Genomic DNA, 25,686 nt, shown 5'->3' with positions numbered 1-25,686 from the left:
TCATCTGTCAAATTAATTGAGTGGTTTGTCTAAATTCCCCGGCAGGGAGAATAATATCTGATGCCGGCCATTACACCTGCCAGGCTGCATTTGCCGTGTGCAGACTGGTAAAGACAAAAAGCAATAACATTGTCAGCGCAGGAGTTATGCAGCGAACGACCAGAGGGGAGAATGAAATAGTTCAAAGGGTTGCACTCTGGCTGTCTTTGTAGGTGTGTTTCTGACCCGCAGGTGTCCGAGGCCATAAAAAGCAGCTCTTGCCCTTAATTAAACATAAAAGGGGAAATGTCCTGCAGGCTCCAGAAGGGAGGTTTGATGCAGCAAGTGTTTGAAAAAGGTGAGAGAGTTCACCTTCTGTTAAAAATCATACTTCATCATCATAATCAGGGGCAATTTGCGTAATAAGTGAGAATAAAGCTATTTGCATTCCATGTGTTGTGATTGTAAATGAGTGATATGTACCTGCAGTCATATACTGGCTGCTACGTCAAAGCGTCCGGTTATCTTTTTTAATTATATTTGGCTTTTTAGGCCTTAATTATGCAGTCTGAGTTAGACAGAAAAGGGGGAGAGAGGGGACAACATGCAGTGCAAGGCTGCGGGTTGGATTTGAAGACGGGCTGCTTGGTAAGGACTCAGCCTTTGTTTGTACACGGAGCACCCAAGCGTCTGGTTATCCAAAGATAACGCACAATTTGAACAGTCAGAAACAAATATTCTCTGTGCTAAATACCTCTCTTGTGACAATATACAGTATATTCAATGTACAGTTAATTATATTGTACTATGTGAAAGTACAATTCAGCCCCTTGCCATACGGTGCATAACATCATCTACTTGCCTGAAATACTAGGCTATATAACGGAGCCCTATTGTACAGTGCATGATCAATACACTTTTAAATCAAATTTAATTTTAATTTTAATTTTGATAAAGTCATATTACATTATCATGGTTAACAAAAAAAGCTATGTTTTTCTTTAAAAACAACAACATAAAATGAGATGTAGAACACTATATTAAAATAGTTCAATCCAAAGAATGTAGAAGAAATTGTTCAATATTTTTGGAAACAACCTGAGGCCAACTTGCCTTCTCAAGAAGATTGTTACTACTTTCCGTACAGACATTAGTATTGATCTTCTCATCTAACTCTTGGAAAGAAAGTGAATACATATTTCCCAAAATGCCCAATTATTCCTGCAATGTAGGTACTTTTTCAAACACCTAAGAACAGGCAGGCATACTACATTTATACACTGGAATAATGTTTGTGTGTTTTCTGTGACATTCAAGAAATTCCCCTCTTCATCTCTCTCGCCCTTTCTCTGTTCCCCGTTTAATATATGTGATGACACTAGCAACAAGCACACAGAGTTGCCTCCACACGGAGTCAACCCAAAAACAAAAGCAACTGTTTAATATAAGACAATGCAATAAAAGAGCCCTGCAATAAATAGGCTACTACTGTTGTAAAGGTTACCATGTGCAATGACTAATTGTGTCAACAAGGTGTTGAGTCAGCCCTATGCCTGTATTGGAGTCCAGATTGCTTAGTTGTAATATTGTATTGTACTATATTGTACAGTGTTTATGTTTGTGTGTTGTTTGAGAGGCACATGGCCTGCATGCTGTCATCATTTCACAGATTCTCACACAGCTGAACTCCCACAGGACAATCCTTCAATGATCTCGCTGATCAAACACCGCTGTGTAGCCATTTGAATGGTTGGATGCTTTACTCTATTGATCATGCATTGATTCTTTTTTCATGTATTCAGAAGTGTTTTGGCTGGCCTCCAACAGTGTCAGTGGTTTAAAGACATGACAGTTCACAATTGCAGGAGAGGCACAGAGAGCCATTAGCCATCTGGATGGTGTGCAGCGGCCTCAGAAAGCATATATCTTCCTGTACTGTCGAGGCATTTGTCTCCCATAAATCCTCTTTTCTTCCTGCAACTCCTTGTGCAACAATGGATTCCCAATCGAACAAACTGTGTTTGTTATTGCTTCTACTTTTGTCCTAAACTGCTCCCTGATGCTTCAGCCTAATTACTCCCTCATGGGACACAAACAAGACAATTTTTATGTTTGAAGAAACAGCAAACAACACAAATGGAAAAAGTGATGCAGCTTGTTTTTGATTCCTAAATCAGTGCTGTTTTTGAGTTCAGTCAAAAGCTGGATCAGACCGAGGACGTGGGCAAAGGCGGCACAGCAGAGAGTGTAATGAGTGCACACAGGGTGAGGGATCAGAGACACAGTGTGACATTTTAATCTCCTTCCCCCCAGGGAACCTGACACCACCAGAACACAACAGGTACGAGAGGAAATTCAGTTTGCAGTTGTCAGCACAGGGTTTGGTGGCTCTGATTACAGACCTCTCACATTCTCCGTCCACCTTTATTTTCACACAGTATAATCACTCACATGATCAGCACAGACCTAAATGTATGAGTGCAACTGTTATTGTAGCAGTACCAATCTGTTAGCATTTAACCTCGTCAATAAAGGAGTAGTTCTGGACTCGTGGATTAGCTTATTTTAGAATAAAGACTGAACCAAGGGGAAACTAGCTAGCCTAGATCTTTCCAACATTTTTATTTTTGAATGAATAAAATGTGCAAGACACATTGTGTAGACAAAAAAGCGTTAGAAGTGCTGGTGGGCGTAATTTCTCACTTTGTTGAGAGCCACATTAGCTCCTTCCCCCTGCTTCTGGTCTGTATGTTAAGCTAGGCTAACAACATCCTCTGCTCTGCAAAGCTCTGTTTTTAAAGTTTGACATTTTTGGATACACGCTTAATCGCTGTCTTACCGAAAGTTGGATGAGAAATCAATATCACTCTCATGTCTGTATGCTAAATATTAAGCTACAGCCAAGAGACAATTAGCTTAGCTTAGCATAAAGGCAGTGGGAAACAGCTAGAGTTGCTCTGTCTAAAAGAAAAAAAACTGCCTTCCAGCGCCTCTAAAGCTCACTAATTAACACATTAAAGCTCATATGTTTAATCAACGTGCTCCCAATCTTCAGTCTAAGCTATGCTAATCAGCTGCTGCCTTTAGCCTAGTTATGTCTCGGTAAGAAAGAGAACCAAATCCCAAAATGTCAAACTATTCCTTTCATGCACAGACATGAGACCACACTCTCGGAAAGAAAGTAAAAAAGGCGGATTTCCTTAAAGAAGACAGAAGAAAAGCTTTCCAATATGTTTTGTTTTGTATCAAATGCCTCAAAGCCCACGAAGATTAAAGAAATAAAAGACCACAGTTTGCTGTTTCTTATTTCAGTTCTTGTCTGAAACTACATTTCCTGCCATCAGCAAATTGAATGTTGTCATCTCAAAGTGTGCTCGCAGGCTTCTTGCTTGTGGATCTGGGAATGTTGTTCACATAATAGGCCTTTCTGCACATGGCTCTCTGCCATCTTTCCTTCATTACACCATGGGCCTAAAAAACCCAAAACCAACATGACCACAACCCAAGCATGTGGGTCCCCTCTGTTCAGTATGCTGCCTCATCCAAATAGGTCCGACGAGGCTCTGTGTGGTGTGATGTCATGGGGCAATTTTCATTACCAAAGCTCCCTGCGAACATGTGAAATCCATGCACGTTCAACAGAGATGAGCAATTAACGATTAGAAATGAACACTGTCCCCCGCAGCCAACGTTGCACTGTGAAGGAGCAGCTGAGTGTGTACACTGCTGTGTTTGTAAGGACAGAAATTACTAATTAATTTCATAAACACTGATCAGACAATCTGATGTAAAAATGAGGGTGCCATACAGCTCCTTTCCTCTTAGACTCCACACTGATATAACCACGGTGGTTTGGGCCCCCATATGAGCTGCTATACACTGTTAAAGACCCGTCAGGGCTGTGGAGCCGTCCACTACAAAACGAAATCAAAAGCACATTCAATGAGTTTGTAAATCCACATTCTCAAAGCACAGTTACATTTCCAGATAATACAAAATAGCACTACAGCACACTAGGGTTTAAAGGTGTCTTTCGTGTTTGTTTTGTCTAAAGCCTCCATTTTCAAGACATTAAACGCTGAATGTTTGCATTACACACTGATTGGTTTCCCCCACTGAACTCCAGCTGTCTTGGTATACAGTGTACCGTACGTGTTAGACCACACTCGAACAAGACACTTCATAATTTCTTGCTCCAGCTCAACACATGCTGGATTTCCTCACGTTACATTAGAGCTACGTGAGGAAACGCCAAGCATGAGATCCAGCCACATTATTTAGTTTCCATGCGTAGAGAAATAAAAAAGTGAGATGGATTTTCAAGGTAACCAGCATCTTGCTGGTTCCTTAATGATGCTTAAATTCCACTGAGGCCCTGCCAGTGGTGCGGAACGATTCCAAGAGAAAATAAAGAGCTTCAATATATTTGGAGACATTCCTCCATTAGATGAGATTTGTGCTTATGACGTGTGAATATCATATGATTTGAGAGACAAACTGCACCCAAATCCTTCTAATTTATAAAAGCAATGTCACTCTGAATCTCTAAAATGCTACAGCCTCTGACAAGAAAAATTCCACACAAAAATATATATCCTCCAATGCACAGTGTGCATAGGAGAATGAAATTACATATAAAGTAGAGCCTGACGAATGTCCGTAACTTGTTTCATTAATCAACTCTGCGCTGACACTTTGCAGGAGTCCACTACTTTCTCTCTTCACATTCATCTTACAAAGTATCAAAACAGCTACGATAATTCCCCTGAGACAAGAAGCTACGGAAAGAGTTGACTCATTCTCACAGCAGTAACTTACAGTAATCTTATATTCCGATAGAAGGCCAAGGCTGAGATTTGCAAATGTGGGTTTTCCCCATCAAAAATATAACTAATTATAACTATTGACATTTAACTCCACAAAGAAGATATTTTGAAGTCTTTAAAGATGTATTAAGCTACTCTATATGACAACTTATCATGAAGCTAATCACATCCCACTTACTTGAGCTACTGTACTTCCCAATTGTTAACATATCTTCTCAGGAAATATTAAATCTTGAAAATGTGACTTTGTGAATGATGTACTGTATCTGTCCCGGGTCCCTGAGCAGATCAAAATCATCCTTGCAACGTTGTCATTTTTCTCCTGCTGACAATCAGGCCTTGAGAGGCGTGCCACGTGGGACGAGTCGGAAATGATTTATTTTCTTGCTTCTGCATCACAAAGAGGCAACGTTTCAAATCTCCGCACACAAATCTCACAGCTCATGGTTCATCAACTTTGATTATACATACAGTGACCCTGTCGAGCATCCATCTTCACACATTCACTGTTAACCTTCACAATGTCTGCCCTAAATAAAAATCTGAGTACAAGCAATTCTGTTATCCCTCAAATCAGAAATCCAATATGCCTTTTGATGGAAAGAGATTGGATGGGGCAGGTCAGCGCTCATCCTGCCAGAGTGAATATGCAAATGATTTATATCTGTTTTGAATCTCAAGTAGTAATCCTTGTCCATGGAGAAAATCAAATCCCACAGCATCTTCAAACACCCTATCTCCTTGGCTGGTCTAAGTATATACTATGACATTAGAGCAGCAGTGAGAATGGGTTTCTAGAGGACAATGTGCGGCGCTATCCTCCATATCAGGCACTGTGAGGCGGGGATCAGCCAACAAACATCGTGACAGACAGGAAGACATTTCACTCAAGAGAGGATAGATGACATGCATTTAAAGGATTCAAATAGTGTCTGCATAAGTACATTTGCAGTGTCACTTTCTTTCTCTTCTAACTGTTGAACTTTCCAGAGGTGACATGAGGAGCGGTGTCAGCCTCTCATGAGGCTCAATCTGGCCTCATCATTTCATCCATTAAAGCTGAAATCAATCTGAAAATCAATGCTTTAGCTTTATATTGTCTGCTTTGCACAAGAGCGACGGAGAGGAGGAGCAGAGTGCACTGCCCCTGATGCTCTGGATGAAATGTTGAATCTTTGTCTGTATGGATTTAGTCATTTCCTGAGGCTCCCTCTGTTACTCAACACCCCCCTCAGCTCCCTTCAGCTGCAGCAGCTGAAACTGTGATGTCTACGTGATAAACTTTTCGCCCCCACAGGGGGTAACACTTGGGTCAACATCACTCGCCTGCCCCGAGGAGCTCTCTCTCTCTCTGCCTCTGTTATTGTTATTAAACAGCCATAGGTGTTGGGAGAGGGCAAAGGGCAGGGTCTCTATCTCGACGCCCCTCCAACCCGTCTTTTTACAGAGGAATCTGCCTTAAAACATCCCTCGGCAGAGAGCTGAAGTCAGATGGCATCAGGATAACAGAGGCACGACAACACTGCTGCTTAAAGAAAAGTAGGAAAAGTTGTGGGAAGGCCATTAAGTTGATCTCATGTCTGTGAAGTGATGAACTAAGGTCTTCAATATATGATGGAAGCTGTGCTGCTCAGAGCACAGTGCAGAGACAACGTGTGGTGAAGGTTGATTAGGAACCTAGCTACAGGTATATCAGAGTGGGAAAGCTATCATTGAAAGATCACCAACAAATGAAGTCAAATTTGTAACAATTTAAAGTTGAACACAAACCAAATGATTTTGATTTTTGAAGGCATTGTTACCAGTCCTCTTTTCTGAAGGAGGATGATTGCCTTCCTTTGTACATTATTGAACTGAAATACATATTTCACAACTTTCAGGCTTGCCCTGGCTCTTCCCTGCTACCTGGAGCTCTTTTGTGAACTGATGTAAATGCTAAACTTTTTCTCTGCCCTCTGCTCCTCTACATGGCACTTCAACCTGCGGTGAAAATGAAAGTTACGGATGTAACTACGGTTCTGTGAATCCTGGATGACCACCAGAGGCAGTGATTAACACTGGATATCTTCTGTCTCGTGCTTGCGCAGGTCGAGTCTTTTATCTCAACAAAGTCACCTGTGACCTCGGATGACCCCCGAAGGCTATAAGTTCCGGTATCATCCTGAGATCACAACTGTCTCACACAAACACACAACTACTATATACAGGCATCCATTCTACTTTTACTTATTGTCAACCAGTGGCGGGCCGTGTATTTTATACCTGGGCCTTCAGTGCTGTTCCTACTACAGTTGAACCACCTCCTAATAACCTCATTATGACGCAACAGCTACGATTATTTGTTTCTAGGGGTGTAACAATACACGTATTCGTATTAAACCGTTCAGTACGAGGCTTACGAACCGAACAATACGTTTGAATAATACTAGTGCATTTGGAAAATGCAAGAAGCTTAAATTGTGGGAAATGTAATGTTTTCGGTGGACTGCGCTCACATAGGAGACCACGGGCTGTGTGACCTCTGAACCCGGAACAAAACAAAACAAAACAAAACACAGGTGAGGCACCGCACGTGTGTTCTGGGAGGCTATGCTAAACTAGCTTAGCAGGAAAACGCACACACGCTACACTCTCCCCACAGCGTTTAGCTGTTCCTTACTGATTCAAACAGGGCTAAAGCAATCGCCACACAATCCCCATTTCTCCAGACCATAATTCTTGCTTTGTAAAAGAAAACAGACAGATTCAATTGTCCAGACAATGACCTCGGGCATGACGGTATGCTTCGTAATTAACGGACAATGCATATAGTCAAAATCAATATAATTAACACAATGACAACAACAAACTCACAAGAACCGGTCACATATATTCATATGACAACAAAGCAACAAATCAATCCAGCAGAGCTGCAGCGGAACACGCATTCTGCTACACACTCGAGGGCCATTCAGATATTAGATGTAAAAAAACAAGTAGTTTACTTACCAAATGCTGATCACTTAAACACAAACTCCATCCTCCTGTCTTTGTTGACAAAGAGTTTAATCCCACAAAAAACAAAGCTAGGTAAAAAAGAAAATAATCTACACCAAGCAAAATGCTAAAAATGTCATAATTTCTTCCATATCTTTCAATTTGAACTCTCACTACTCCAACTAAGCTCTGCTGGCTACCTTAAGTTTCGTTTCACGATAGTCACGTGCTCGCCCACTGACCAATCACAGCGCACGCTGTACCTCACTGCAGAGCTGCACGTTAATACTGACGTACTTATAGGCCAGCTAGAAGGCTCTGGCACGTCAAAGAATACGCCCAACATATCAAAATAAAGAGCTGATTGGTGGAAGACTATGACAATCAACAATATCGTCCTCATTTACTTAAGCTGCAAAGGCATTCACTTGTGAGTCAGAAGGCCTCCGGGCCGATTCTTTTACTTAGAGACAGCATAGGGGCGAAATCTGATTGGATAAAAGCTCTACTCAAAACAAACTGCAGCGCAACTGAGGAAGACAGTAGCTATGCAATGCGATAATAAGCTCATGGGAAACATATTTATAATACATGTAGTGTATTTATGAAAAATAATTAAATTATGAAATAGCTATAACTTTGGGATTCTGTCAGTGTCAAGACCAGCAGAGAAGGCTTTGCTGGACCTGACGGCCCACCACTGGTGCATTATATTTAATAATATATAATATATATAATAATGATTTTATATGAAAAATGTAAAGTAATTATTAACTTCAAATCAATGTAACAAAAAAAGTACAATAAAAAGTACAATAATTTCCTCTGAAATATTTTGTTTATTAAAAATGTAAAGTGCCAAAAAGCGTATACGTATTCCAGTAAAGTACCTCAACATTGTACTCAAATAGAGTACTTGAGTAAATGTACCTTGCACCATTAGCAGAGGACTGTAATGATCTTGCATCATCAACATGTGATTATAATACTTATCACATACTTGTATATTTCAAGCTGTCTTCTTTTGATTAACCCTCATGTTTACCAACCCCTCCACACACACACACACACACACACACACACACACACACACACACACACACACACACACACACACACACACACACACACAGTGTACTGCCGCATCTCCTGCCTCCCTCTCTGAGCGGCTGTCATTCATCTCTACAAAATGCTGGACTCTACAGTCACTGTCGCAGCGCTGCTTAGGTGCTGCTTAGCTTACTTGGTTTGAGACACTGACAGATGAGCAAATAGACCAAATTGGATGGATGCAGCTTCCATCGCCAGCCGAGGCAACCCTAATAGTGCGCTTCAGATCTCAGCTCTCGCATCTGTCACACACACTTACACAGAAACAAAATGTGCAGTCTCTTGTTTTCAGCTTCTCAGTCCCAATGTTTCCCCCCCTTGTTTTTATATCTGGCCTTCCATCTGCTTCTCTTCTCTCCCCTTCTCTCTCTCTCTCTCTCAATAACTCCATCTGTGTGATTGCACGCCGCACACGCTCAAACAAAATACGCTGCGGGTCCCTGTGGGAGGTCAGCAGAGGTTGAATTTATCATTTAATTGACCATGTAGGTTCTGCAGGTGTGCAAAAGGTTACAACAGCAATCACTCATCATCGCCTGAAGATGATCAATAATCTATATCCTGTTTGAAGAATGAGCCTGAATTTGACATTTTCAGAGGTGGGACTTTGTGTATCGGTGCGATTCATTTCACCATTCTCTCTTGGTACTCGGTACAGAAGGTTAATGATTGTACTGGGACACTGGAGCAAAATGATGGTGTAACTGGTGTATGAATCTCCACCCCAGAGCTTAAGGTCTGATCTTTTAAATCGTATTCAGTTATTAAACACACAGCACTTTGTCTCTTAGATCATATTTCCTCATCCAGCAGGGGGTGGGAGAATTTAGCTAACCGTTTTAATCTAGACTCTGGATCTTTCCCAGGAAAAAACAGGAATCAAATCACAAGACAAAGAAAGGTTTTATTCCTTATATCGGGAGAAACTAAACAGAAGTGCCTCAAAAAATTGAATTGAAGTGAATAAACAATATTCATGCAATGCATAAAAAATTCCTTGCTTCATGCATTTTTCAGTGGGTTTGGAGATTATCTGAAAGTGAACAGCGCTTCCTCCCAGCATCCTGTAACTCATCCTGCCAGTGCTCTCTGTGTCCTTTACACAACAGACTTCCAGCTGGGAGTGAGACTTTGTAGATCAGAGCTGTGTGGCCAAACTGATGCAACATCATGCCAGGTATAAAACTGACAGACACACCTGTCGCACCAGCAGTGTGTCATCCACTCAACTCCGCTCAACCCTGTGAGTCAGAGAGAACTCTGAACTTCTGTCAGTCCAAAGAGAGAGTGACAAGGCTGAGTCTTTCTGAGTGGCCTTTGATCACCATTGTACTATGGCAGTTGTGTGTGCGTGGGTGTTTCCCAGAAATTAGCTTTGGTTATTAAAAACACCCATTTGAGAATTCACTGTAAGTTTCACTGTTTGTCACTAAAATGCACTGTATGTATTAATTCGACCTGAGAACATACATAGAATGCTTTTCTTAAGCATTTTTTTGTTTTGAAATTTTGCATTTTTAGCTAGCAGCATGGCTCTAGGGATGGCAAGGTCTGTCAGTCGGTTCTGTCCACAACTTTGGTCTCGTTTGTAATATCTCAACATCTAATTGATCGATGGCAATCAAACATTCATGGTCCCCAGAAGATGAATCCTACTGAATTTGGTGATTACCTCCCTTTTCCTCTCGCGCCACAAGCAAGTTGAAATTTGTGGTTCAGCATGAAATATTTAGACACTTATTGGATTGGTTTCCATGAATCTTGCATCAGATATTCAAAGTCCAAAAACCAAAGAGGATACACCAGCAGGTCGAAGTTTAAAAAATTGGTACAGATATCCATGGTGCCCAGAGGATGTATGCTAATTGCTTTGGTGATCCCCTGATTAAACTACAGCGCCATGAGATTGACATTTTTATTGAGATAACAACTTTTGGATGCACTCAGAATGAATTCTGATAACTTTGGTTATCCCTGACCTTTCAACTAGTGCCACAGTCCAAGCTAAATGTGTATTCATTCAATAGAACTACATCGCGTAGTTTGACAGCTTGGTCCAAGATGCAGCGCAGCCTCCAGTCCAAATTCGCCGCAACAATCCCACCATGCACTGTGCGACTGTTTCTCCTGCTCTCCATAGGAAATGAATAGAAAGCGCTAAAACACCCTCCGTCGCCGGATCTGGTGGAAAAGTGCCCTAAGCACAGCCTCAAAATGCTTTAACATCGGCTACCTCTGGCATCTCATTACTGGTACCAACAATTACCACCCTCTGACCAGTATTGGGCAGCAAGTTACTAGAAACATCTAATCGATAACTCATTCAGGGGTCTTGTCCTCACCGTGCAGGATTACCAGACTAGCAATAGCAAACCCTACATTGAATTCTTCAATTTAGCCTGTACAGATAATTACAGTGCCACTTGCCACAAAAAGAAGGTAAGTTTTAAAAAGCATGTAAAACTTTTTCCACTCTTTTTATCTCAGCCTTTCTCTAAATCCCATGGTCAGAATTTGGGAAAGATCTGTGTGTCATTAGTTAGATGATCTCCTTTGAAGACTTAAATCCTAACATTGAAAATGGGACAGAGTGAGTTTTGCAGAGCATATGGGCCAAATAAAAAACTGTCCTCCATAGAGGAGTGATGAATACAATATGCTCTAAATTACATTATTGCAAGGAAACATTTATCTTTTAGGTTTAAGGTATACCCTGCTATGATTGCCATAACAAAATATACAGTGAAATGTCTGAATATTTTTCAGGGCAGAAGTTACAGTCGGTTGTTGTTCTGCCAGTCTCTGGTCCACTTGAAGAATGAAATGGGAGTAAAGCAGGAACCAGCATGTGTTAGTAATAAGAAATGGCATGAACAAAATAGAGATATACCTTCTCCTGTGGTAATCTGTACCATATGCCACTAGTTCAGCTGGGGGTTGAGCAAACTCACTCAGTCGGAGTGAAGGATTGAGAAGACGTCCAACGTTCAGCAGTTTAAGTACAGAGTTTGAGTAAAGGCTGTTTGACACTGGATGTGTGGACCTAATGTAAACATGTTGATTGATACTCAAGCACAGTCTTGTTGACTGGCACATTTCTCATTGACTTTCTCTCACATCCCCCACACACTGCCCCGCCCACTCCGCAGTACAAATTACGGTTACAGATTATAGTTCAATCTGGAGGAGATCTGTCATGGGTCAGACACATGTGTCTGTCTGCAGAGCGAGCTTGGCTGAGGCTCCCCAGTGGGGCCTTCCATGTCTGGATTGACAGAACTATTAGAGCACTGTCAGACATGTAGGACGGGACAAGGTTACCCCAAGTCGGCACATATTCTCCATCAAGGCTGTGGCGCAATGTGGACTCGTTTTATCTGCACTGAGTGAAAAAGCGGAGCTGAAACCGAGAGGAGAAAATGAAGAAGCAAGGAAGAGAGAAAGAGAGAAGAGCAGCAGAAACGAGACGGAAGGGCAAAGACGGAGAGGGAGTGAGGATAGACAAATAGAATGCCTTCATTTATTCACATCTTGATTAGTCTGGCTCAATTCTTCAGGTCACAAGCTCTGATTGAGGCAATTGCACACTGGAAATAGAAAAATGTAATGGCGTATTCACTTTTCAAACATGCATAAAGGCAATAACACACACATAGTCCGAAGGTCAGCGCTCTGAGCTCTCATGGGAGGTAATGGGATACGGGTCCGTTGGAACGGAATCAGTAGTGCATCAGCAGCTTCAACGCCTCCTAGAATGCTACTAAGTTCCAGTATGTGCATTGTGCACAGTGCTTGACCGGATTCCAGTATTTTTGGACCCTATGTATTTCATTTGGATTCATTTCAGGCCAATAAAAGCACCGATGCAGCATGGTAATAATAAATATAATGGCACTTTTCACAATTGTTTATGAACATTCATTGTTAATGTCAAATAGTTTTACCAATATTGTAGTCATAAATGCTAAAAAGTTGAATTAGCAATGTTTCCTACAGAAACTAGTTTTTTCATAATTTGCCTATTTGGACTTTCAATACACTGACAACAGTATTCCTAAAGCTCTGTCCATTGTGTATGCTCATTTCTTTATCTACAGACGCTACGACTGACCAGAATGCATTGCACCCACAAGACCAGTTCTAAGGAAGAGGTGCAACTCTTGAGTCTTTCTCAGCTAGAAAAACTTGCTCTCTTGGTGTGCACCTTCACACCTTATCCCTCCACCTGCAAATTAATAAAACAAGTACAGGCACATCCAGGGGATTGCTGAAAGGCATTCCAGGAAATCAGTTACTGATTTACATATACTGTATACTGTATTTATATATACATATTTACTATATATTACTTATTTACTTTATATACCATGTATATATGTATATCATTTTAGTGGTGACTCAAAACCACCAGCTGCTTGTAAAGGATTCATGACATAACAGACAGCAGCAGTGATCAACACAAACCAGTGTATATATATTGAAGGATAATTAATTTATGGCATGCAGTGAAAGTATGTGTTTTTTCCCCATGGTGACACTGAAGGAGAATGTGTTTATTTCTGTCACATGACCTACCTGCTCTGTGTTTATACAGCTGATGGCTCTGTATTCGTCATGTGCAGAGGAAACACGAATAGAAGGGTCTGTGAAGAACTGAAATAATAGAAGCTCAGCTCCCCACGATCACCTCAGAAATCCCAGACACATTCACAACCCCGTGGCTTACTATACTACAGCCATGGATTAGCTTGACTGCAGGAGACTTGAACGTTGGCAGCTCAGAGGGTATATTCTGTATGAGTAGATTTTCCTCACCTTGACAAATCTTCTGTCAAAGATTTAGGAAAGTCAAAGATTCAGTGACAAACTATGAGGATCTTTAAAGGAATAGTTTGACATCTCGGGAAATACGCGAATTATATTTTTTGCCAAGAGTAAGATGAGAGGATCAATTCCACTCTCATGTAAATTAGCACGTTTCCTGTGCCTTGGCTGTAGCCTTATATTTAACATACAGACATGAGAGTGGCCTTAATCCTCTCATCCAACCCTCTGCCAAACAGTGCATATCCCAACATATCAAACTACTCTTTCAACTGAATCCACTCAACATTATTTTCAACTCCGACTATCAGTGAGCCACATTGTGTGCGATGCGGAAGCAGAAACAAGTTAAACTACACGAGGGGAAAGACGGAGCTCTCCAACTCAAACAGCTCATCTAAGCTGTTCTCAAATACGTCTCAATTGGTGCTCCGGGCAGATAAGAGCTCCTCTTCACACTGAATCACCGATTGACTGACTGGCACTGTGTGGTGCTGGACGGCTCCTTGATTTAGGGAAATTATGCCCTGATGTGACAGTACTATCAGACGAGGATCACCACACACACCCAGAGGAGGCTAGCGGTGACTGAAGGTGGTTTTCTCCCAAGTAATGAACTTCACAGCTATATTGCTGCTGGCAGGTCCTCTGACTGTCATATTTGTGTTACTGTGATTAAACAACAGGCGAGATGATGGGCATAACCGGATCAGCATAGTGCCTCTTGTGACCGGTGCTGGCCCCCGCCACGAGACGGCATTGTGCCTTTGCTAAAAAACCCTGTTGTTCCCATTTATCCAATGTAAGTTGATTGAAGCACTGTGTTGTATGTGTGTTTTTGAGTGTGTTATGTAAATATTTTGGTATTTGGTTCACAGTTCGCCAACGGTGACTCCAGAAGTATCTCGGCGTGTCACGACACGCCGCTTTCTCTATCAGACGTATCACTTTTCTAATGGGACGAGACGATTTCTTTGACTTTTGTTCAGCTCACATCAAAGGGGGGAAGTTAAAAGCGTGTTTACCCCGTGTCTTCTTCATAACTTCAAGCCAGACCGGCTGTTATTTAAACAGGATCATTTCCCTCTACACAACAATAGGAATTTGGAGCTGCAAAAAAACAGCGCAGTAGATACTGATGCTTCACCTAACTAATCCACTTGCTGGTACTTGTTTGCAGAGTCGTCTTCCTGCTATAATAAGAAGGAGGCATTGCTCGACTGGGTCTCATCTGCCACAGCTTCTCTTATGGATTTTCTTGTTTTGATCCTTGCCATCTGTGCTTCCTTCTCTCCCTCTGCTTTTTCTTCCAAAGTTGACATCATGAACAATTCATTCTTAGCCACGGCTTCACTGGATTTGGCTCCATAAGTGCAAAGTAATTGTCAAATTATTTTGGTCTAGCATTGATATATTTTCATTGTCTGTGAGCTAACACAGAATTTGCTACCTGTACATTGGAAAAACTCAGTCATCCCAGAGGATTTAGTCCAGCGGGGAAATAAACAGAAGTAACGCAGCTGAAGCTCTCTCAATAATCTCACCTGGAGATTAAAATATTGAATATTTTTCTCTGACAGTAAATGGGAATGTAAAGAGTGGTTTAAAAGCACACTTTCACTGTCACTGGCAGCGTTAAAATTGAGTAAATGTCATTTCGGTGTAAAAGGTCATGCATAAAAATTACAGAAATCTACAAAATGAGTCCTTGCTGCAGCAGCTCCAGCAGTGTTTTTCTAAAATGACAGAAGGGTGCTGTGGTTTTTCACCCTGTTGAAATATATTTCACAAATATTGATTACATTGGCACTGATTTCAATATAATAAAAACAATTCCATCCAGTCTGCATATTGAATAACCACTGAAAGGATCCTGAACAGTAGGATACAATTTCTTTTTCGTGTTCGTGTTTATTGTCTACAATGACAGCAGTCACATTTATAAAGTGTCTGTTTCATACTGGACCTAATGCCGGTCCACCAGCTGCATGCAACACACAGAGCAATGAGTGGCATTGTGCAACTAAAACTTGCAATTCATCCTCAGGGGTGCATGAAAAAAAAAGGATGTTAACAGAAGAAAAACAAAACAGACACTTGATCTATCGCAGGTGTTGCCAGAAGGGTGCAGAATTAACTGTATTCTATTGCCTGTCTCCTCTTAATCAACTGAAGAAAGCTTGGCTGGAGCTCACCCTCACTGTACCAGACTCCATGTCACATCAGCATTCCTCATTTCCCTCCAAAACTCTTTTCAATTATTACCAGATCTGCTCCAGGGCCATGTGCTACTGTGTGTGTGTGTGTGTGTGTGTGTGTGTGTGGCCCTCTCTGTGTGCATCTGTCGATGTTGCTGCCTTATATGCCAAAGTGTATGCTGCTGTGTACGGGTTTCCCTAGCACAGATATGTTTTATCTCACCCCCAGACATAATGGGGACTGGTCTCCACTGGTACAGAGTGGTACAGCTGCAGACCGCAGTCATTCCTGTCTGCCTGCCTTCCCCACAGCATGTGTGCACCAGGCACCGACCTCACAGTGCAACGCCGACCATTGGATACTGAACAAAAGACCTGTGAATGGAACGAGACCTGCACTCCCTCACCCCCGTGAAGCACTAAACTAAAACAGCCCAAAGTTACCCAGTAGAACTATAAAGTGTCACAGTGTCACAGTTTTAATACTACATCATAACCTCAACAAGTGCCTCAGTCGTTCTGGTTTTCATACACGTTTGACTCAAAAGTGAGGTCTCACTTTTGAACGTTTAATGCTTAGTGTGGGGTCATATTCTGCTGTTAGAACATAGCTTTAAAAGGTAAATCACACTTTGGTGACACACTTCACACTGTAACGTTCCGATGGTTTCCAGGGGATATGCTACAGTGCTGTAATTTACCATTTTTGTGTACACCCACTTCCCAAAATCTGCGTGTTCAGTTGTTGATTTTCCACATTTCCCAGACTGCCTTTTGACAAGACTCAGAGATGTGTGTTCTTTGTGCTGGAGGGACTGTGTGTTTTTTCAGGCAAAGAAAGGAAGACTGAGGCGAGAACAATGCCACAGAGCAGGATGCCCAGTTGTTCAAATTACCTCAAATTACCCTTCAACAGGGTTATATTTCACATGCTACTGGCAACAGCTTCACAAAGATGCAAGTTGTGGCTAAATTGAATTTCTGCATTACATTACAGTCATTTAGCAGACGCTTTTATCCAAAGCAACTTACAATTCAGATTCTATCACACCGTAGGCACAGCTACGGGAGCAATTTTTGGGGTTAAGTGTCTTGCTCAAGGACACATCGACATGCGACTAGCCTGGGCCCACTACCGGGGCTGCCATTGGTAGAGAAGTATCTCTGACAGCTCTGTGATGGATTGCCCTCTGAATGATTGTTGAATGTCAATGTAAAATGTTAAGTCTCCAAAGCAACCCTTGCCTCTTTCACCATGTGTTCAGACAGGTGCAAGAATACTGACAAGAAATATCAAATATGTTGTACCACACAGTTGTAGCTTTTGCCAGTTTCCATCACAGGTTCCAACAACTAAAAATAGCATTAGGCAAGATTTTATATACAGTAGAAGCGCAGTAAATCTTAAATAAAAAAATTTCGACCATGGTTAATTAATTTGTTTGGGTGGCTTTGGGGCAGTGGATCCAGCTGTAAACATAACAGTAACGAATTAATTTATAAAGTTGTTATGGCAAACGTGTCAGCAACTAGTTGCCTTTTCACCAACCCTGCAGACACGGAGCAACATTAGCATTTATTTGGAGTCATAATATTCAAAATTCAATATTTGCTCTCCTTTTAGCTCTGTTTTGGCCTCCACTCCAAAGCTCAATATCTGGCTCTTAAGCTGCTAAATGCTACACTATGTTGCCCAGCTAGTCGCTAACTTTGTCTTTCTGCCTTTCGGTGTTGGGCAGGTAGTGTACAGAGGGTTTATCAGAGAATGTTTTTCTGAAAATAGCTAATTGATGCTGGAATCGACACTGATGAGAACATTGAGACTAAACCAAAACAGGTAAGTTGTAGGCCATAAAACCAAAACAGAGAGAGAAAAATGTTTACATTACACATCAATTTATCAATGAGAAAAATAGTGATTGCAGCAGCTTGAAATATTTTATGTTGACCCACCAGGCTACATACTACAGAGTTCCACAAATTGACCACTGGGCTAAATGATAATTTAGCTTGCTGCTTACCAAGTCAACTGTATCATGCATGTTTGGCCACCTGACCACGTGAATGAGAAGAAAAAAAACATCAAAATGAGCCAGGAATTACAAGCTACATTACCTACACACGTTTCAAATGACTTTAGGATGTAACTTTCCTTTAAATATTTCAATCAAACAAGCTCTGCCCAGACTTGAAAGTCATCTCACACCTAAAGCGTGATTAGAAAATCGTCCTCAGGGTGGTACATATCCCCGAGCACTGGATATCATGTTCCCCTAGACATTCACTGTGACATGCACACATCGTTAAGAAAATCAAAGAATCCCTATGTTCCTGGGTCTAGTGGGTGCCATAAGAAATATCCCACCATATAGAGCAGTTTCCTGTTCTGACAGGATACCACAGCCGAAAAAGGGAAATCCAACACCCACCTGCAAATAACACTGACTCAGACATGTCTAGAGGAGCTCTTGACATCTTGCTGTATGTGTTAAGAGTTAGTATGTGTGTCGGACGCCTGCCATACGCTAGATGTGCCAATGCAGAGCTGTGAGGTGCAGTAGGTGTATAACAGACATTATAGAATACGGTATATTATAGTTAAGGCCTATTAATTAATATCAATTACTGAAACAACCAAGAGTTAGATGAGAAGATTGGTACAAATCTCCAATCTGTAAATGTATGGCTACAGCCAGTAGCCTCTTAGCTTAGCAGACTATTTGACGGCTAGAAGCAGTAATTTCCTGATGTCTTGTTGTCACCATGTTGTTTCCAGGCAGCAAGTGGAGACCTGGGGAAGTTATGGCTACTGGCTTAGAAATGATCAGGTTGTGCCAGAAATCCCTCTGCTTCTACAAGAAACTATCAGGCACATAACACAGCAAAGTGTTGTTTTTATACTTTGTCTTTTGTTAATTTGTGAGATTTAGAGTTACTGGTAGGCATATTTTACTTTAGACAGCCAGGCTAGCAGTTTTCCTCTGTTTCCAGGCTTTATGCTAAGCTAACTGGCTGATGGTTGGCTTTATAATTAACATAGAGATCTGAGAATGGTATCAATCTTCTCATTCAACTCGCGGTGACACTGCCTGTCACAAAATGTCAAATTATTGCGTTGACCTTCTGTAGAAGAGAGAAAGCCCGCCAAATTATTCAAGTCATTACTAAGGTAGCTGATAGAAGCTGGAATATGATCATAAACATGTGTCTTTTTTAGATATGTGGATTGAACTATGCAATGGCAGCCTCATCACTACCTTATATCAAAGATAAACTGATAGGAACACATTCCTCCTAGGAAATTCCATCCATCTGAACCACGGATGCTCTGATGAAGGTCCTTTAGACCGAAAGCTAGAAATAAAGTGTTCTCTACATAGATTTAAGTGTGCAGATATCTATTCTACCAGATGATTGAAGCTGAAAAGTTAATAAAGGAATAGTCGACACCCAACGGAGTAACTACATTATTTGCTTTGTGACAGCACAAAAAGGGAATCAGCTTTGGTGGAAGAGATGCAATAAAGATATTCATAAAGGCTTCCTGACAATGGGTCACCAGCGTTTGCTTAATATGGAAAAATCAACTCAATTGCTCCCACTTGGCAGAAAGAGACTGAGAGAATTGATGGAGCGATATGGAGGTTCAATTTGGCAGCTTGGTTAAGGACAACGCACCCTCGGATTGACTGGTGCCTCTGCCTTATCTGTCACTGCAGATAGAGGGTGTTTTGAGGTTTAGAGGTCCTGCAGTGTCACAATGAGAAATGGGATGACAATCTTTCACTATATGGAACTTCCTATATGAACTCAAACAGTCTTCCTCTGATGCCCCAACAGACGCACACATCCCCTGTCTATAAACCATTAGTCTTAAACCTGTAATAACAGACCTTTTGGCCTCTTGGGGGGGGGGTATCTTGAAATCTGCCCAAAATACTGTATGTCTCTGTTGAACATTATGAGACTAACACTGACATATTATTGTGTCTACTAAGGCCGGTGTTTGCATAAGATTGCCTATAGTTTCACATTCAACAGAATAGCAACATTAGTATTCATGTTTCTGGCCACCTGGCGATTAATAGTCCAATATTCTCTCTCCTTTCAGCTCTGTTTTAGGTCTCCACTAACTCCTTGAGGAAAACATTTGTCTTTTTAACTGCTACATGCTCCACTGTGTTCACCAGCCAGTGAAGACAGATGATGAACATTGTGCAGGAAAACCAAAACAATGAGTTAAATGACACCATACTTCTCCTTTCACATTACACATTGATGTATTGTTATTATAAAATTATAGAATTTCCAGTCAATTTCCAGGCTAGTAATTACCTACACGATACTTTTCTAGCCTTGGGCATTACATCGACATTCCACATGCTCCAGAAGTTTTTTTCTTTTGCAGTTCATCCTATTCACCTGCCCAATGCACCTCTGAACACCACACACCTTACAGCTGGTGCCTTGCTGCATGCCAAGTGGCCTGAGTATGCAGATCGACTGAATATTAACATTCGATAATGTACAGTACGTGCTCATACTTTAAACTCTGAAGTTATATTGCAGTCTCTTTGAACTGTATGTGTCAAGGTATACAGTAATATAATGATACTACTGTATGTTGTCATCACAATGAACGCACATTATGTGAGTCTGATTCTGCCTGTGCAGCTGAAGCCTTACAATCGTGTACTGTTGGATGCAAACAGACATAGAAAGGATGAACAAGCTGACGAGCATGTTTCACAAAAATGTTTCACTGTACCTTTAAAACAAAGAGGTACAGTGAAATAAAAGTGCTGCTCATGATGCCAGGCTTCTGTTGGTGATTCATCAATACGGTGACAGAGTCTCCCGAAGTTTCTCTCTCTGTGTGCGCCGGTCTGCCTCTCTTTCTCTCCCTCACTCTATAACTCAGTTTTATTCACATCACTCTGCATAATGCATGATAGCACATAGGTCCCCCAAGGCCTTTCATTACGTAAACCTGTTGCAAGAGGAGCCACAGCAGCATTTTTACAACATCCATCAAAACGGGCGAACATGTGTTTGAGTGGTTTGTGATGTATTGCTGTTTGAGCGGCAGTGAAGTCTGAATACAATTACGCTTACTTGCAAAGCACACACCAATAAGTATTTCTAAACACTTGGAAAGCTGACATGAAAACTACCGGCGAGGCATTGTGTGTACCAGAAATAAGCAGATGTACACAGGAATGAAAGACCTCCTTCCTCTGTGGGTGAAAAGGATAGAACTCACCTCTGCAGGGCATTATTGTGAAAACCAACAGGGAGAGCCCCTTTCACTGAAAGCTCTCAAAGTGAGGCATTAAGCCCGGGGATGTCAGGGCCTGCTTCTTGATTTCGTGCATTAACAAAACAGCCACATACAGTAGAAGAAGGATATAATAAAATAACGTCTGCAATGTAACACTGCACTGAAGACGGAGGAGGCGAGCTGGCCTTAAGAGGACCACTCTCTCCCACCCTGATCTACTCAGTCATTCATCACCTGCCTGCAGCTTTTGCAGCTCACTCAGGAAGCACCATTTCAGCTGCAGAAATGCTCTTTCACTGATGTGTCTGAGTTAAAGTTCACAGTTCCTCGACAAGAGAGAGACTGAGAGACTGTGGCATAACATTTTCATATCAGAGATCTGGCAGCAAGTGAATTCTAAGGGAGGTCCTTTTTTTAACAATCCTGGATCAGTATCATCTACCATGTTACATTAATATATGGATGTTTGGAGTAAATCCAATGAAGAAGCATCTACATGTTATTCTGATGTAAATATCCACTGTGGGAGATAAGAGGGGGAAATCTACAAGTGACAAATTACGCATAAAACGGTGTGTGGTAAGGATATGGAGTGGACCCATGGACTTACAGCATTAACAACTCACCGCTTGCATTCTTCCCACATATCAAGTGTTTCCAAACTTGAAGAGACCCCCATATCTCTGCGTCAGTGTTGACGGCCTGCTCCAGGGTCTCCACAGTGAACTTGGGGATTCCGTTATCCTGCTCCAGCAGCGCGCTGCGCAGCACACGCGCGTACACCTCGCGGAAGAGGCTCTCCATGCACGCAGCCAGGTAGATCGCCGCGTGCTCGTGGATCCTGACCGCGACCCTGCTCTCGACCATCCACCGGAAGAACTTCCCCACGTTGAAGATGAGTCCGCAGCGCACCGACTTACCGCGGCTGAACTTGTCCTCCTCCGTGCTCATGTTGTACAGGGACAAGGCACCCAGGGCCGCGCTGAAGCAGCTCGTCGAGACGCTCCACGACAGGACGATCTTTATGGCACTTTGGATCTCATATTTGGTGCATTTGGCGTAGCGCAAACTCAGGCGCTGCGACTCCTTTGCGACCCTTACCAGGACCCGGCTGACCAGCACCGATAGCCTGAGCAGGACGTCCTGCGGTGGAAGCGGCAGGGTCATCTCCTCGTCCCTGCTCAGCGCGCTCGCCACTTCCCCGAGGCTCCACGGCACATCCTCAAGCTCGGGTAGTTTAGCGCACTGCCCGGTGCTCTCCAGGATCTCGGCGTCTTCGACCAGGGCCGTGTTAACAGTGTCCAGACTGTTGTGTCGACTGTGCATGGATTCGGTTAAATGCCAGTGATTCCCCCCATGCGCCTCTGAGCAGCACAGCGACGCACTGGAAGATCTGAAGGAGTCAGCGGCTCCACCATAACCCGAGTCTAGCGTCAAATCCTCCAGGGTCCTCGTTACTGACTTGCTACTCCTTGCCATAACTGCACTTCATACTGCAAAAGAGGGCTTAGGGAAGTGGAGGAAAATATTCAAGACGGTGGAGTTCGGATACGCACGCGTCTTGCACGAGCTATTCTTCCCAATATTATTCAGTTTTTTAGTAAAAGTCCATCCAAGGCTGTCGTATAAAGTTAAGGAGTAGTATCTCACTCCAGTGCATCGACAGTCACACGGAGCCGTACCAGCGCAGTGCATGACAGATGGAGGCGGGGCCGTGGAGACCCGAGAACAGCTGTCAGCCAATGGACTCTCGGGATGAAGCAGCAAAGAGTTTTAATTGGATCGCTTTAGAGGATCAATAAAAAGTCACTGATGTAGCCCATGCTAAGCCTTATTAATAATGTATAAAAGCGATGTAAACACTGAGCACAATGCCGGTGCTGTTGGCTGTAGTCTACTTCAGGAAAGTTTCTCAAAACTTTGGAACAGCGTAAGTGCAGAAATCCTATCATGTCAAAGTACAATGTAAAAGACAGAAACTGCAGTAAACAATACATCACATAATATACAGTACAAGTAGCTGCTATTATACCATCATGTTTAAGGGACAAGTCCTCCATAGGGATCAGGCTTTTCAGATATTTTCTGAGGGCCCATGTCTGAACGTAACATGACTCAAGACTATTAATAATAGAGTGCATGCATAATGTAGCCTTCTCCAATCCTCTGGAGGGAAACTCATTGAAAAGATCTGAATTACTTTCAAGGTCATTCGCTGGGATCACTTGCATGGACTAACCTAGCCATTTTGTTTTTTTCCCCAAAAACCCATCGAATCTGTGAAATCTGCAAGAACCCCATTCCTGAAAGAATGGTGGATGCACATGCAAATACAATTTAAAAGATAAACAACAGCAGCAAGGTAGTTGTTTTAAGTTGAATGCATTGAAAAGAACTGCAGGCATACTGTATTACCGAAACTATAAATGTACTAGGTGGTGGGAAAAAAAACTTAATTTAAACCATGAACTGGAGATTGCTCATCGATCTGAGGGCCTGTGGCTGCTTTACATCTGAGATGCATGAGACTGAAGCGTCTGTGTTTGACAGTAAGCTGGACGTCTCTGGAGCAACAGTGAACCCTGGTGTTGTACAATCAAACTTCAGTTTATTTATCAGGGCAAAAGGCTCACATTTCTGTTAGATGGACTACTGAAATCCTTTATTCTTCACTGGAGATATACGTCTGTCAGGGTAGATACTATTACAAGCATCTGATGCATGTAAATAGTGTAGTTGTTCATTACATACACACATACTGTTCAGACTGTGAAGGTCACACAAGGAAAGGACAAGAAAGGATGTGTGAAAGAAAACATGTTTCTCCAAAACTTATAGAAATCGTAAATGTTTCAGTAAGTTTTCTCCCTGCTCTTAATGTGAAAGTCGTAAACGGAATACTATATCTCTCTCTGGCTCTATTCCTAAATTTCCCTTTGGATGAATAAAGTATCTAAGGCCTATCTTTATTCATTAACATTGCTGCAAGTTCTACTAAAAAGTCTTCACAGCTCAGAACTGAAGTATATCGTCCAATAAAAGGGGTGAAAGGGTATATTTTGGTATCATCTTTTAAATGAAAATAAAAACAACTCCGAAAAGGAGAGAGAATGGGCTTCATAGTGATAATGCTCTCTTCCTCCAGCTTCAGAGAGAGAATCAAAGAGATTGATTTAATTATTTTGAAGTAACCTCATTGACTGCTCTATGACAGCTCTCCTTCTGATTTAAAAACATAGCTTTGATGTAGGGCACCAAAGAATTTAGGAGAATCAATTCTTGTAAAATGAAAGTGAAACTAAATTAGGTTATAAAACTCACCTTGAAGGTCTTTTATATTCCTAGAGGATAATATAATACCACAATTTGTATTACTGTGTTTGCTGCAAATTAGCCTTTCCGGCCGAGGGTCTGCTTCAATCTTAATTTAGAGGGGCCATCAAGCCAGAAGGAGCACAATTCGGAATGAGGCAATTAAAAAAAAGATGACTTTTTTGCCATAAACCCTTTTTAAAACCCACAAGAGCCCAAACACAAACTAAGTGGGGGCTTTCAGTATGGTAATGTTGTTCTGATGGTGTTGGTCTGTCCACCGCTTTGGTCCAGAATTAAATCCCTCAGATACAATTGGATGGATTGCCTCTGGTACCAAATAAACTAATGACCGAATACACTACTGACACTCCTGTTAGCCTTAGCTATACTTTGTGTTTGGTGCCATGTCAGCATGCTACCAGCCTACACTAAGAACATGGTTCACATTATAGGCTACCCACTAAACATCAGCATGTCATTGTGAGCACGCTAACATTAGCTCAAAGAGCTGCAGCCGTACCGGGCAGCTATGGCTGTAGACTCTAAGTATTGTTTCATATCACCTGATATTCTGCTAAATTACAAGCAACGCATATTTACATCTCTTAACATGTACACTATCATACACAGCATAGTGCTAATTGTATTGTATCGTCAATCAACTTATGGCATTGACTGAACACACGTTGGACAGGCTAGCAGCAACCTACTCTGTGTCATATTCAGTCATTGGCCACAGCTGTGACTGCTCTAACCAAAGCAAACAGTAAAACTTTGTCACACACATTTTAAAAAACCTTCTGCTCCTGGAAGTGAGAAAACAGAAATGAATGAAAAAAATATTTAATTTGAAAAAAAACGGAAATATTAAAAAATGTGATGAAGAGGATTCCAAGGCCTTTCAAAACCAATTCTGGTTAAGACTGCCATCTAGTGTCCACTTGCAAAACTGCATGCAATTATACAAGTAACTCAGGTAACTTACTAAACAGTAAGTAACTTACTGCCTTACATTGAGCTTTGCTGTTTACTGTCATCCTTGGTTCCTGCATCACTAAGTGTGCTGTTTCAAGCAAAGCTGATAGCAGATGAATAGAGTTTGTCAGATATATGCTCTGGGCAAGTTAAAAGCCTGCACAGGTAGATATTTACTATAATAGTACATATACTTTAAAGC

General features: G+C 41.8%; 1 protein-coding gene across 2 annotated transcripts in view; it reads right to left on the bottom strand.

Moving 5' to 3' along the window:
* btbd11b (BTB (POZ) domain containing 11b) overlaps positions 1-22,848 on the bottom strand; it is a 64,837-nt gene extending 41,989 nt beyond the window's left edge. Inside the window, exon 1 of one of the 2 annotated variants that reach the window (XM_076088758.1) lies at positions 21,821-22,848. In XM_076088758.1, the coding sequence (XP_075944873.1) occupies positions 21,821-22,673 (853 nt within the window). In that variant the 5' untranslated portion in view covers positions 22,674-22,848. The remainder of the gene's footprint in view (positions 1-21,820) is intronic. The other variant, XM_076088759.1, reaches the window with a different exon arrangement.
* Positions 22,849-25,686: the final 2,838 nt, after the last annotated feature.

The sequence above is a fragment of the Anarhichas minor genome, unplaced genomic scaffold (assembly GCF_050575085.1).
Source record: "Anarhichas minor isolate MPS153535 unplaced genomic scaffold, ASM5057508v1 ptg000011l, whole genome shotgun sequence".
Taxonomy (NCBI): Eukaryota; Metazoa; Chordata; class Actinopteri; order Perciformes; family Anarhichadidae; genus Anarhichas; species Anarhichas minor.
Note: the sequence above shows the minus strand (reverse complement) of the source record. Positions and strands in the feature narration are given on the sequence as shown.